Source organism: Arachis hypogaea, chromosome 17, assembly GCF_003086295.3.
Source record: "Arachis hypogaea cultivar Tifrunner chromosome 17, arahy.Tifrunner.gnm2.J5K5, whole genome shotgun sequence".
Classification (NCBI taxonomy): domain Eukaryota; kingdom Viridiplantae; phylum Streptophyta; class Magnoliopsida; order Fabales; family Fabaceae; genus Arachis; species Arachis hypogaea.
In genome coordinates this window covers 126,871,590-126,885,718 of record NC_092052.1, presented here as the reverse complement: position 1 = coordinate 126,885,718, position 14,129 = coordinate 126,871,590, and the positions used below count along the sequence as shown (strand labels likewise).

Sequence of the window (14,129 nt, the reverse complement as noted above, 5' to 3'; positions counted from 1 at the left end):
ACGGACAGGTTCAAGAAGGTAGTTAAAGATTCTTTCATTGCTGGGGGTCGGGAATTGAAATGGATAAAAAATGACAGAGAGAGTGAGATTGGGGTGTAGGGATCAGAAGTGTCCTTACTTAGTTCACTTGTCATACAACAAAAGTTTGCTGTGTTATCAAGTCAAGACCTACCATCCAAAACACACTTGTGCGAGGGATTTGGGCAGTAACGCTGCTGATCAACACTGGCTAAGTAAGAAGATTGAAAAGCGTATGTCAACCCAACCACACATGAATACGAAGGAAGCTACTAATTTCCTTAAAGAGGAATTTTTCCTCTGTCCCTATCCTAAGATGGTTTATAGAGCAGTGAAGGAGGCTAGGGACAAGATCCAGGGAAATGAAAGGGAACAATACAAGAGAACGAGGGATTATTGTGAGGAAATACTGAGGAGCAATCCAAGCTCATCAGCCAGGCTTGAGCTGATGCCAATTCCAGATGGTCCTCCTGTTTTTGATAAACTGTACATTTGCCTAGATGCCTGCAAAAAAGGTTTCAAAGATGGATGTCGTCCTTTGTTGCATTTGGATGGGTGCTTTCTGAACACATATTATAGTGGTTGGCTGCTAGCAGCAGTTGCTCAGGATGCAAACAACCAATTTTATGTTGTTGCATATGGGGTGGTCAGAGTTGAGACCAAGGAAGCCTGGAAGTGGTTCCTGACCAATCTGCAAGGGGACAAAGGAGATGATGCAAACCATGGCTGGAACTTCATATCAGACCAACAAAAGGTGAAAGCAGTTTATGGTTATTTTCATTGCTCTGCATTTGGTTTAGATCATTGCTAATTTCTTGCTGATATTCATTGCTATCTATTTGGTTAATTTCATTGTTGTGTGTTTGATTAATTTCAATCTAGGGTTTGTTGCCTGTGTTGAAGGAGGTCATGCCACATGCTAAGCTCCGCAATTGCGTCATGCATATGTGGAAAAACTTCATAAACCGCTACAAGGATCTGTACATTAGATAGATTGTGTGGGAGTGTGCCAGATGCACGAATGTTGCTGAATTCAAGGAATGCATGCAGAAGTTAAAGACATTTAACCAGGGTACTTGGGAGTACCTCAGCAAATTTGAACCAGAAACATGGGTTGATGCTTACTTCTCCCATAGGCCAAAAGTAGATAACCTCACAAACAACATGTGTGAGGTTTTTAATGCTAAAATAGTAAACTACCGCTGCAAGCCTATCCTAACCATGTGTGAAGAGATCAGATGCTATCTCATGAGGAGGATAGTGAATCATAAACGGATCTTGGAGAATCACTCAGGGAGGCTAGCACCAGTTCAGGAAAAGAGGCTGGAGAAGTTATTAAACCTTAGCACCAAGTGGACGGCTGAATGGGTTGGTGACAATGAATGAAAGAGATTTGAGGTTTCTCGCAAAGCAACCAAGGTGGATGTGGAACTCATTAAGCACAGTTGCTCATGCAACCGATGGCAATTGACTGGTAACTACTGTACTTAAAGTTGGTTCAGTTTCTTTGTTATTTTGATTTGAATCTCCTTTACTATTTATATGGTTATATTACTCACCTTGGCTGCAATACCTCAAGCATGCCCTACTTACATGCACTTGCTGCCATTAGGAAGAGACATGACACACCTCATGACTATGTTCACCCTTGGCTATGCATGGAGTCCATCAGGAGAACATATGCCCACTGCATTAAGCCTGTTCCAAGTCCAGAATTTTGGGTAAGAACTGAGTTCTCGAAGCCAGACACACCCATTATCAAAAGCCAATTAGACGGCCAAAGGTTCATAATAGGCAAAAGGATCCTGCTGCACCACTCATGCAAGAAGAAAATTTGAAGAGGTCATTCGTTGTATCCTGCAGCAAGTGTGGTGAGAAGGGCCACAATTACAAAACATGTAAGGGAGCTCCTACCAACCCAAACTGGAAGCCGAAGACAAGACGCCCTAGGAAGAAAGCAGCTAGCTCCTCCCAGTCACTAATTGTGCTTCCACTGTCACAATCTACTCCCCCACCAGAGGTAAGATCCCTATTACTATTAGTACTATTATGATTAGGGATTAATCTATCTTAGTATGAAAATTATTAGGGACTAATTTGTCTTAGTACTACCATGATTAGGGACTATTCTGTATTAGTATTATTATGGTTAGGGACTAATCTGTCTTCATACTACTATTATGTTCACATCTTACATGCATATTTCCAGGATACATCCAGCAGCCAACCAGGCAGCTCTACAAGCTTGACCCCAAACCCCACTGTTGTGGAATCACCTACCCAGAGCAACCCATCTATACAACCAGCTCGAACAAGGGTGACAAGATCAACACTTGTTATTTCACCTCCAGGGCCAACAGCTACTCAAACCAGGCCACCGGCCCCAACTATAGGCCGTCCATTTAAACCTCCAGGGAAAGCCAATGACACAGCTTGCCCAAACCAGTCTAGGTTCAAACCAAAGCAGAAGATCTTTAGGCCGCCAGCTTGATAAACCCCAATTTCGTGGTTTATCTTATATTTATTTTAGGGGATTTTATCACATTTTCCCACATTTATTCAATGAAATAACATGGTTTTGTAATTCTCCCTTAAATTATGCTTAAGTGTAAAAACATGCTTTTTAGGCCTCTAAATTGGTGATTTTAACTCACTTTAACTCCATTCGATGCCTTGATGTGTTTGTTGAGTGATTTCAAGTTCATAAGGCAAGTATTGGATGGAAGAAATGAGGAGAAAAGTATACAAAGTGGAGAATGCATGAGGAAACAAAGATTGGGAATGCATCGAGGGGCGCGCAAGTGTACAAGGCACGCGTGCAGAAGTGATTTCGCATAGAGACGCACACGCGTACATGACGCGTACGCGCAAATAAAGAAATAGCCAATCGACGCGCACGCGCACATGGCGCGTATGCGCCGATGCTCGCACGTGACCCATTTGAAGGCAAAACGCTGGGGGTGATTTCTGAGCTGCCCAGGCCCAAATCCAACTTGTTTCTGAGTGTATTTCATGCAGAATTAAAGCCCAAACAAAGGGAGAGTAATTAGTTAGTCAACATGAGCCTTTAGTTAGTTTTCTAGAGAGAGAAGCTCCCTCTTCTCTCTAGAATTAGGTTAGGATTAGGTTGAATTGTCTTGGATCTTGGATTAATTACTTGATTTCATCATGTTTCTTTTACAATTTCTTGTTTTCTACATCTTATCTCTCTTAGTTGTAATGGTAATCTCTTGTTTTACTCTCTTTTATGTTAATGAGTGATTGTTGGATCTTGATTTCTTTTAATGCAACTGTATGTTCCCATGTCCCTTTTTTGTTGATCTTGATTGTTATTGTTGATTTCTTGCCTATGATTAGTTGTGGGTTCCTTTAATTCTTGCATTTTATGATGTTTACTTTTCCTGTATACTAGGTGTTTGATAGAATGTTTCTTATAGTTTGTGAGTAGTTCTCTTGACCCTTGGCCTAGGCTAAGGGGATTGGGTGATCCTGAGTCCATGGGCTTCATTGAATTGGTAATTCTAGAACCCTTGGGGATCAATTTGATAACCATTGACTCTATCCTACTACTAAGTTAATTAGTAGCTAGATTGGGACTTATGGATTGATGTTGATCAAACCATTTGACGTACTCCAAGCCTAGGAGTAGACATTATGTACTTAAGGCTTTAGTGAATAGATCTAATGCGCTCGGTTCCTCATAATTATCAATAATTGAATTGTTGACAAGGATAGTGATCTCAATTACCTAAGTCTTAGCCGAGAGTTCTTTATCCTGCTTTCTTTAATTACTTGCTTGATTTATTTTTTTTCTTGTTCCCCTTATAAACCAAAACCCGTTTGCCCTTCATAGCCAATAATTGACCACTTCATTGCAATTCCTTATGAGACGACCTGGAGTCTAAATACTTCGGTAACTTTTCATTGGGGTTTGTACATGTGACAAAACCATATCTTAATTTGATGTGAGAGTTGTTTGTTGGTTTGGAGCTATGCTTACAACGAAGTAATTCCTTTCTTTAGGAAGAAAATCTAGACCGACAACAATAATCATATCAAATTAATGGCGCCATTTCCGGGAACTTGCAATGGTGCTATGTTATTGGCTATTATATATATTGTGAATAGCTTGATTTTTGGGTTTGTTTGTTAGTTCTTGCTAGTTTTAGGATTTGATTTTCTTTGTTTCTTGTTAGAATTCGTTTCTATTTTCTCTTATCATCATGAATTCTCATCACCTTAGCTATGAGTTTGGTTCAACCTATGTTGTAGGAAATAGAAGCTCTAATGAGGATATGCATCAAGAAATTAGAGATCAAGGCTTGACAAAAATGCTTGGGGACATGACTACGATCCTCACTGAGATATACAAGGATCAAAGGGCATTTTATGCCACCCGAGCCGTCCAAGTGCCATCCCAACGTGATTACTCTCCGGATTCTTATGGGTATAATCCTAATCCCAATGCATACCAATCTAATGGATGTGGTGACCCTTATTGTGATTGTCAACAATCATCACCACACGCCTATGAACCACCTCCTCAACATAACTTTGAACAACCATACTCACAAGTCCCATATCACCATTCACCTCCATATAACCCCAACACATACCCACCATGTGGACTCTATCTAGAACCACCGCCATTTCAACACCAATACCCCCAAGGACCACAAATTCCATGTACACCACCCCCGAACTTGCACCAACAAAAACCATCTTCCAACAACAATATCTTTCCTTTAATCAATGAACCCTCTCTTTCACCACCACCTCCCGGTGAAGGCCGCACGCAAGAACTAAAAGATTTTGAATCTCATATCCTAAGGCAACAAGAGGAGACGAAAAAGGAGTTTAAAGGGAATGGAAGCCAAGATGGCTATCGTGGTAGAAGCCGTTGGTCGCCTAGCCTCCCACCTAATCTCATGCATTCCAAGTACTCCCGTTGATGAATGTGGAGAAGTAACTAAGGAACTTAGTGAGGGAGTAAATTTGGAGCTCCAAGGTGAAGAAGAGGAGTTAAGGCGAGATGTACCACAAAAGGAAGAGGTAGAGCTTATTGAACAAAAGGAAGTAGTGGTTGGGTACTTAGGATATGTTGAGTACATAGAGGAATCGCAAGTTGAAAAGCCTCCTTCCACGGAGTTAGGAAGGGATGTTAAGGAATTGAATAGAGAGTTGAGGGGTATGGACCAGGAAGTGGATTCCATCATTAGTGATTTTTTGTCCACATTGATCAACCCCCTTGATGATCTTGTTGAACCTTCTTCCATTAAAATAGAGAGCAATGTTGAGGAGGATGTACAACCTCTAAGGCATGTTGTAAGTGGAGAATTGGAAGAAGCATTCCAAGTAATAGGCGCTCCTATTTATGATGATTCCATCTCAACACATCAGTCCTTTGACCTTGAGGAATCCTTCCCCAATATGCCTGGACTTGATGATGAAGTAGACTTCACCAGACCTCCTATCTATGATGATAGTGATGGAGAAGAGATAGAAGAAGTTGGTGAGCACGAAATTGGAGTTGAAGAAGCTTGCAAAGAGGTGGGAGTTGCAAAGGAAGACCACGAGGGAACGGACCTTACATTGGCTAAGTGTGGGGAGGTCATCCTCCCTAAACCACCATTATCCAGTACAACTTTCAAGTGGGTAAAATTCCTCTCTATAAGCTTTACTTCCTCACTTGAATATAGGTTGCTTGAAAATGATGGTCAACTTAGAGCCCTGTGTGGAGTTAAGAGTAGGGGAGAGTTGTATAGTGGTTGGAGACTTCCTTATGGGTTCATTATGGTTGCATGTTCAACGTTGGATGGCAAGGTTGGATGTAGTGCTCAATTCCTTAGGTCTAGGAGGATTGTTTGGTGCTCACATGGGAATTCGGATCACTTACCACCCACTTGGAATTGTCTTGAGCAACTAGAAGATGGGTGTGAAGATAAGATATGGGACCCCAGATCACAACATGAAGACCAATTTTAGAAGCTCGTACCTTGGAGAGAACCTCACCCAAGCTGGGTGAAGATGGTTGAAATTACTGACGACCGACTGAAGGACAAGAACTCTTGGAGGTTTAAGGATGAATACAAGCATAAGCCACCTTGACAAGGAGCCTTCCAAATGTCCAATTTAAGGACTTAAACTAAAAGTGCTTGGTAGGAGACACCCTACCATGGTAAACTCTTTCCACTCTCTTGTAGATATCATAAATGAATGAATTGGGTTCTATTGTATATAGCTTCCTCACCTCCTTAGTATGTTTTGCCCTTCTTGCTAAGTTGCCTATACATTCTATACTTTGAATAAGGATGATTCTTTGAATTTGAGTTTTTGCTTGAATTGCAAGTTTCCTCAAATCATTTGGAAAATCCTTAAAAATTTCAAAAATATGGTTGGTTTTCCATTTTAGCTGGTTTTTGAGTCTTAGAGAAGGTTGGGAGGATTTTGAGCTCTTCTTGGTGTTTCAAACAAAAAAAAAAGAGAAAGAGAGAAGCCACGCGCAAGCGCATAGTGCGCGCGCGCGTCAGCGGTGCATTTCGCACTCTCCGGGCCAAGGACCAGAGAGTTGTGCCACTTTTGGGCCAACTCTGGGCCTTAAACCGTGCGGATGCGTGCATGACGCGTAGGCGCACATGGCGCCCCCGCGCCCCATCATCGCTCAACTCACCCACGCGCAAGCGCACAGTGCGCGCATGCGTCGATGCACTTTTTGCATCACCCAGGCCAAAGACCCGAGAGTTATGCCAACTCTGGGCCACTTTTGTGCCTCTGGCCCAACTCACCCGCGCGGACGCGCACCGTACGCATTCACGCCTTTGCCCGCATCACCCATCTACGCGCAAGCGCATTTGACGCTTCCGCGCCACCCTCTTATTTTCCCACCTACGTGGACGCGCACGGTGCGCACTCGCGTGGATTCAAAAATTTCACTTATCCCAGGGACGCGGAAGCCCTAGCATTTGCATACCCTCACTCCGCCCCATTCCAACGTCTCTTCTCCTTTTCCCTCCTTCACCATCATCGTCAAGGCCACCAACAACCCAGCCACCTTCGGCAACCACATTCCGCCACCATCAACCGCCGCGTAGCCTTCTCTCCCTTCCCTCCCTCTTTCTTTCTCTCTTCCTCCATTTCTCACTCATCCCAACTCCACTGCCATCAACTGCCGCGACCCCCATTGTCGCCGGCAAGCCTTCACCGTGACCATCAACCTTCGTCCATTGTCACACCTCCCCTCCATCTTCCTCTCTCCATCAACCTTTTACTCTGTTCATTCTTTGCTCCCCCAAGTCTCTGCCTTTCCCTTATTTTATTTCATTTTGTTTATTACAGCTAGTTAGTTAATTTTTGTTAACTTAGTTTAGTTAGAAATGCATGTTAGTTGATTAGGTGGTTAGAGAATCTGAGCTGGATAGTGGATTTAGGTTTGTTTTGAATAATGATGATGTTTGAAAGTGTTGCTGTTTCATTAATTTTTCTTGGCTTGTTGTTGTTGAGTGTTGCTCTGTTGGCTGCTTGGATCAAGTTATATAACCTGCAATGATTTAGGTTTTGTTTTGTTTACTGCTGCTGTTCGGAATGAATTTGTTTTCCCTCTGAAAGTGCCCTGGATGAACTTGTTATGGTGTTGTTTTGGAATGACTGAACTTCTATCTGAAATTGAGTTATCTGTCACTGGTGATACTTTGCCTTTGTACTCAATTGGTTTCTTGATGCTACATAATATTTTTGTTGCTTGATTCTTACTGAGGATTGTTATGAACTGGATTTGAGTGCTGCTGAAGTTTTATTTCATTATTGGATTTAGTTATAAGTAGTTTCTTGAATTCATGATGCTTCTGGAATGGGTATTAAACTCAATGAATAGAATGCTGCCTGAGCCCATTACTTTTGTTCCTTGTTGCTGTTCTGGTGCTGTATGTTGGCTTAAATGTTTATTTTATATGAAATTGCATGTGATTGTTGTGTGTTTATTATCAAATAGTCATATGAAACTTGATTTGATTGATTGAATTTGGGAAATAGCCAATTTACTGCTGAAATACTGCTGGATTTTTCCTAACCTTGTTTCATTAAATGACATTATTTTTTTGATGCAACGGAATTCTATTAGACGGATTTCTGTGTCTCAAAGAATCCTATTTGCTAAATGGGTCTGGAAATTTCTTCTTGAACTTGTTTACAAGTTTTGGTCATGCTTATCACATTCTTTGCTTGTTTATAATGCTGATTTACTTCTATGCATTGAATAGTTTGAGTGAGTTTTCAGATTGACCATAACTTGAACCTCTTTTATCCACCTTCATCTTCCACACCAGCAGCAGGACCCTCCTCTGCTTCAGTAGCCGCAGCCCCTTTGCCACCACCACCAGCAACTGAGCCGACATACCACAGCCCGGCGCCACTGTTGACCTCCAGCTCGTGCTTCAGCAGTAGCATCGAGGACGATGCTTCATCCTAAAGTGTGGGGAGGTCACCGTTCATGACCGGTGGATAGCATATGTATGGTGAACTTTCAAACATTTATCTTCTAATTCTGCTACTTTATTTCATTTTGCACTTTATCTTTGAGATCACTGATGAGCGGATAATTTATACGCTTTTTGGCATTATTTTTAGTATGTTTTTAGTATATTTTAGTTAGTTTTTATTATATTTTTATTAGTTTTTAAATAAAATTCACTTTTTTGGACTTTACTATGAGTTTGTGTGTTTTACTGTGATTTCAGGTATTTTCTGGCTAAAATTGAGGGACCTGAGCAAAAATATGATTCAGAGGCTGAAAAAGGACTGCAGATGCTATTAGATTCTGACCTCCCTGCACTCAAAGTGGATTTTTTGGAGCTACAGAAGCCCAATTCGCACGCTCTCAATTGAGTTGGAAAGTAGACATCCTAGACTTTCCAGCAATATATAATAGTCCATACTTTGCCCAAGATTTGATGGCCCAAACCGGCGTTCCAAGCCAGCTTAAGAATTCTGGCGTCAAAACGCCAGAACTGGCACAAAAGCTGTAGTTAAACGCCCAAACTGGCACAAAAGCTGGTGTTTAACTCCAAGAAAAGTCTCTACACATGGAAGCTTCAATGCTCAGCCCAAGCACACACCAAGTAGGCCCGGAAGAAGATTTTTGCATTAATTACTTATTTCTGTAAACCCTAGGCTACTAGTTCTCTATAAATAGGACCTTTTACTATTGTATTTTCATCTTTTGATCATCTTTGAATCATGTTTGGATGATTGAACCCTCTTTGGGAGGCTGGCCATTCGGCCATGCCTAGACCCTTTTGTTCTTATGTATTTTCAACGGTGGAGTTTCTACACACCATAGATTAAGGTGTGGAGCTCTGCTGTTCTTCATGAATTAATGCAAAGTACTACTGTTTTTCTATTCAACTCAAGTCTATTTCTTCTCCAATATATTCATTCGCACCCAAGAACATGATGAATGTGATGATTATGTGACACTCATCACCATTCTCACCCATGAACACGTGACTGACAACCACTTCCGTCTACATGCAAACAAGCTTGAATGTGTATCTCTTGGATTTCTAATCTAAGATTGGAACCTTCGTGGTATAGGCTAGAATTATTGGCGGCCATTCCTGAGATCTGGAACGTCTAAACCTTGTCTGTGGTATTTTGAGTAGGATCTGGGAAGGGATGACTGTGACGAGCTTCAAACTCGCGATTGTTGGGTGTGTGATAGACGCAAAAGGATCAATGGATCCTATTCCAACATGATCGAGAACCGACAGATGATTAGCCGTGCGGTGACAGCGCATTTGGAACGTTTTCACTGAGAGGACAGGAAGTAGCCATTGACAACGGTGATGCCCAACATAAAGCTTGCCATGGAAAGGAGTATGAATGATTGGAAGAAGGCAATAGAAAAGGAGAGGTTCAGGAGGAACAAAGCATCTTCATACGCTTATCTGAAATTCCTACCAATGAATTACATAAGTATCTCTACCTCTATCTTTATTTTATGTTTTATTTATCTTTTAATTATCAAATTCTCCATCACCATCTGAATCCACCTGACTGAGATTTACAAGGTGGCCATAGCTTGCTTCAAACCGACAGTGGATCGACCCTTACTCACGTAAGATTTATTACATGGACGACCCAGTGCACTTGCTGGTTAGTTGTGCAAAATTGTGACAAAGTGTGATTCACGTTTAAGAGCTCCAAGTCCTTTGGCGCCATTGTTGATGATCACAATTTCGTGCACCATATTTTTGGCACCGTTGCCGGGGATTGTTCGAGTTTGGACAACTGACGGTTCATCTTGTTGCTTAGATTAGGTAATTTTATTTTATGTTTATGCTTTTTACTTTTTATTTTTTTTTCAAAAAAAATTTTCAAGAATACAAAAAAAAAAATTTTCTACTTTGTTCTTAAGAGTTTTTAAGAATGAATTCTAGAGTTTCATGATGATCTGTTGAAGTCTGGCTGGCTGTGAAGCCATGTCTAATCTTATTGAACCGAGGTTTCAACTTATCATCACAAGAGCTTGTTGATTTCTATCAATTTTGCTGTTGTTAGCAATGATCTGCTAAAGCTTGGCTGGCCATTGGCCATGTCTAGTATTTTGGACCGGAGCTTTCATTGAAAGCTTGGCTGGCTAGTAAGCCATGTCTAATTCCTGGACCGGAGTCTTAGACTAGCATTGCAATGATTCCTGGAACTCTTATTAAAAATTTTGAATCCCTTTATTTTCTTTTCCACTCAATTTTCGAAAAATAAAAAAAAATTATAAAACCATAAAAATAAAAAATATTTTATGTTTCTTGTTTGAGTCTAATATCAATTTTTAAGTTTGGTGTCAATTGCATGTCCTTATTCTTCTTGCATTTTTTGAATATATGCATTATGTTCTTCATTGATCTTCAAGTTGTTCTTGATGATTTCCTAGCTCTGATCTTTAAATTCTCTTGTTTTTTGTGTTTTGTTGTTTCTTACATGCATTTTCAAATTGTTATAGTCCTTAGTATACAAACTTCTAAGTTTGGTGTCTTGCATGCATTGTTTATTTGATCCTAGTTGCATTTTTTATTGTTTCTCATCATTTAAAAATTATAAAAAAAATTTAAAATTGTGTCTTTTCAAGTCAATAACACAGAGAATTGAAGATTCAGAACATTCAGCAGAGGAACTACACAGAAAAAGCTGGGCGTTCAAAACGCCCAGTGAAGAAGGAAAATTGACGTTTAAACGCCAGCCAGGGTACCTGGCTGGGCGTTTAACGCCCAAAAAGGTAGGATTTTGGGCGTTTAACGCCAGGATGACACTAGAGGGAAGATTTTGTTTTTAATTCAAATCTTTTTCAAATTTTCATAATTTTTCAAAATCAAATCTTTTTCAAATCATATCTTTTCAATCATATCTTTTCAAAATCAATTTCTTTTCAATTTTTTTTATTATTACTATTTTCGAAAATCCTTGCTACAATTAATAATTTAATTCAAAATTTTCAAGTTATTACTTGCCTATTAAGAAAGGATCAAAAGTTTTAATTCTAGAATCATATCTTCTAATTTCTTGTTAGTCAAGTAATCAACTTTAATTTTAAAACTTTCTCTTTTTCTATTTGATTCTCAATCATATCTTTTCAATCACATCTTTTTCAAAATTAAGTTTCAATCATATCTTTTTAATTTCTAATTTCAAAATCTTTTTCAAATCACTTAATTTCTTTCCCAATCTTAATTTTCGAAAATCTCAATCAAATTTTCAAATTTCTTTTTATTATTTTAAAATCTTTTTAATTTATTTTCAAAAATTTCTTCCCCTCTTCTCACATCCTTCTATTTGAGGGACTAACACTCCTCCTCAAGGTGCAATTCGAACTCTATCCCTCTTGATAAGTTCGAATTCTCTTCTATCTACCTCCTCCTTCTATTCTTCTTTTCCTCTGACACCTCAAGGAATCTCTATACTGTGACATAGAGGATTCCCTACTTTCTTGTTCTCTTCTCTTTCATATGAGCAGGAGCAAAGATAAAGGCATACTTGTTCAAGCTGATCCTGAACCTGAAAGGACCTTGAAGAGAAAGCTAAGAGAAGCTAAAGTACAACTCTCTCTAGAGGGCCTAACAGAGCTTTTCAAGGAAGAAGAAGCCATGGCAGCCGAAAACAACAATGCCAACAATGCAAGGAAGGTGCTTGGTGACTTTACTGCACCTACTCCCGACTTCTATGGGAGAAGCATCTCAATCCCTGCCATTGGAGCAAACAACTTTAAGCTTAAGCCTCAATTAGTTTCTCTAATGTAACAGAATTGCAAGTTTCATGGACTTCCATTGGAAGATCCTCATCAGTTCTTAGCTGAATTCTTGCAAATCTGTGACACTGTCAAGACCAATGGGGTTGACCCTGAAGTCTACAGACTTATGCTCTTCCCTTTTGCTGTAAGAGACAGAGCTAGGACATGGTTGGACTCACAACCTAAAGAAAGCCTGAACTCTTGGGAAAAGCTAGTCAATGCCTTCTTGGAAAAGTTCTTTCCACCTCAAAAATTGAGCAAGCTTAGAGTAGAAGTCCAAACCTTCAGACAGAAAGAAGGAGAATCCCTCTATGAAGCATGGGAAAGATACAAGCAATTGATCAGAAGGTGTCCTTCTGACATGCTTTCTGAATGGAGCATCATAGGTATCTTCTATGATGGTCTGTCTGAACTGTCCAAGATGTCATTGGATAGCTCTGCTGGAGGATCTCTTCATCTGAAGAAGACGCCTGCAGAAGCTCAGGAACTCATTGAAATGGTTTCAAATAACCAATTCATGTACACTTCTGAAAGGAATCCAGTGAATAATGGGACAACTCAGAAGAAAGGAGTTCTTGAGATTGATACTCTGAATGCCATATTGGCTCAGAATAAAATATTGGCCCAACAAGTCAATATGATTTTTCAGAGTCTGTCTGGAATGCAAGCAGCAATAGGCAGTACTAAGGAAGCTTCCTCTAAAGAAGAAGCTTATGATCCTGAGAACCCAGCAATGGAAGAGGTGAATTACATAGGAGAACCCTATGAAAATACCTATAATCCTTCATGGAGAAATCATCCAAATCTCTGATGGAAGGATCAACAGAGACCTCAACAAGGTTTCAATAACAATAATGGTGGAAGAAACAGGTTTAGCAATAGCAGGCCTTTTCCATCATCTTCTTAGCAACAGACAGAGAATTCTAAGCAAAGCCACTCTGACTTAGCAACCATTGTCTCTGATCTAATCAAAACCACTCAAAGTTTCATGATTGAAACAAGGTCCTCCATTAGAAATTTGGAGGCACAAGTGGGTCAGTTGAGTAAGAAAATTACTGAACTCCCTCCCAGTACTCTCCCAAGCAATACAGAAGAGAATCCAAAGAGAGAGTGCAAGGCCATAAACACATCTCACATGGCCGAACCTGGAGAGGAGGAAGAGGCAGTGATCTCCACTGAGGAAGACCTTAACGGACATCCACTGGCCTCCATGGACGTCCACTGGCCTCCATGGAGTTCCCTGATGAGGAACCATGGGAATCTGAGGCTCACACAGAGACCATAGAGATTTTATTGAATTTACTTCTGCTATTCATGAGCTCTGATGAGTATTCTTCCTCTGAAGAGGATGAAGATGTTACTGAAGAGCAAGTTGCTAAGTACCTTGGAGCAATCATGAAGTTAAATGCCAAGTTGTTTGGTAATGAGACTTGGGAGGATGAACCTCCATTGCTCATCAAAGAACTGGATGACTTGACTAGGCAGAAATTACCTCTGAAGAGACAAGACCCTGGAAAATTCTTAATCCCTTATACCATAGGCACCATGACCTTTGAGAAGGCTCTGTGTGACCTGGGGTCAAGTATAAACCTTATGCCTCTCTCTGTAATGGAGAAGCTAGGGATCATTGAGGTACAAGCTGCTAGAATCTCACTAGAGATGGTAGACAATTCAAAGAAACAGACTTATGGACTTGTAGAGGATGTCTTGGTAAAGGTTGAAGGCCACTACATCCCTGCTGACTTCATAATCCTAGAGACTGGGAAGTGTATGGATGAGTCCATCATCCTTGGCAGACCCTTTCTAGCCACAGCAAAAGCTGTGATTGATGTTAACA

The 14,129-nt window shown here is 40.4% G+C and overlaps 1 protein-coding gene and 1 non-coding gene across 2 annotated transcripts; one reads left to right on the top strand and one right to left on the bottom strand.

Annotated features, from left to right (window-relative positions):
• The first annotated feature begins 334 nt into the window (after nucleotides 1–334).
• Nucleotides 335–1,404, top strand: LOC140180751 (uncharacterized). Its single transcript, XM_072222043.1, has 3 exons — nucleotides 335–772; nucleotides 901–998; nucleotides 1,110–1,404. The coding sequence occupies exons 1-3, from the start codon at nucleotides 335–337 to the stop codon at nucleotides 1,402–1,404; spliced, it is 831 nt and encodes a 276-aa protein (XP_072078144.1).
• Nucleotides 1,405–12,551: 11,147 nt separating this feature from the next.
• Nucleotides 12,552–12,659, bottom strand: LOC112767561 (small nucleolar RNA R71). Its single transcript, XR_003185004.1, has one exon. It is a non-coding gene; the product is annotated as a small nucleolar RNA R71 (small nucleolar RNA).
• Nucleotides 12,660–14,129: the final 1,470 nt, after the last annotated feature.

Coding starts and splice junctions, on each gene's coding strand:
- LOC140180751 (XM_072222043.1), top strand. CDS start 335: ATGGTTTATAGAGCAGTGAAGGAGGCTAGGGACAAGATCCAGGGAAAT. Junction 773..900: donor TCATATCAGACCAACAAAAG/GTGAAAGCAGTT, acceptor ATTTCAATCTAG/GGTTTGTTGCCTGTGTTGAA. Junction 999..1,109: donor ATAAACCGCTACAAGGATCT/GTACATTAGATA, acceptor GGAGTACCTCAG/CAAATTTGAACCAGAAACAT.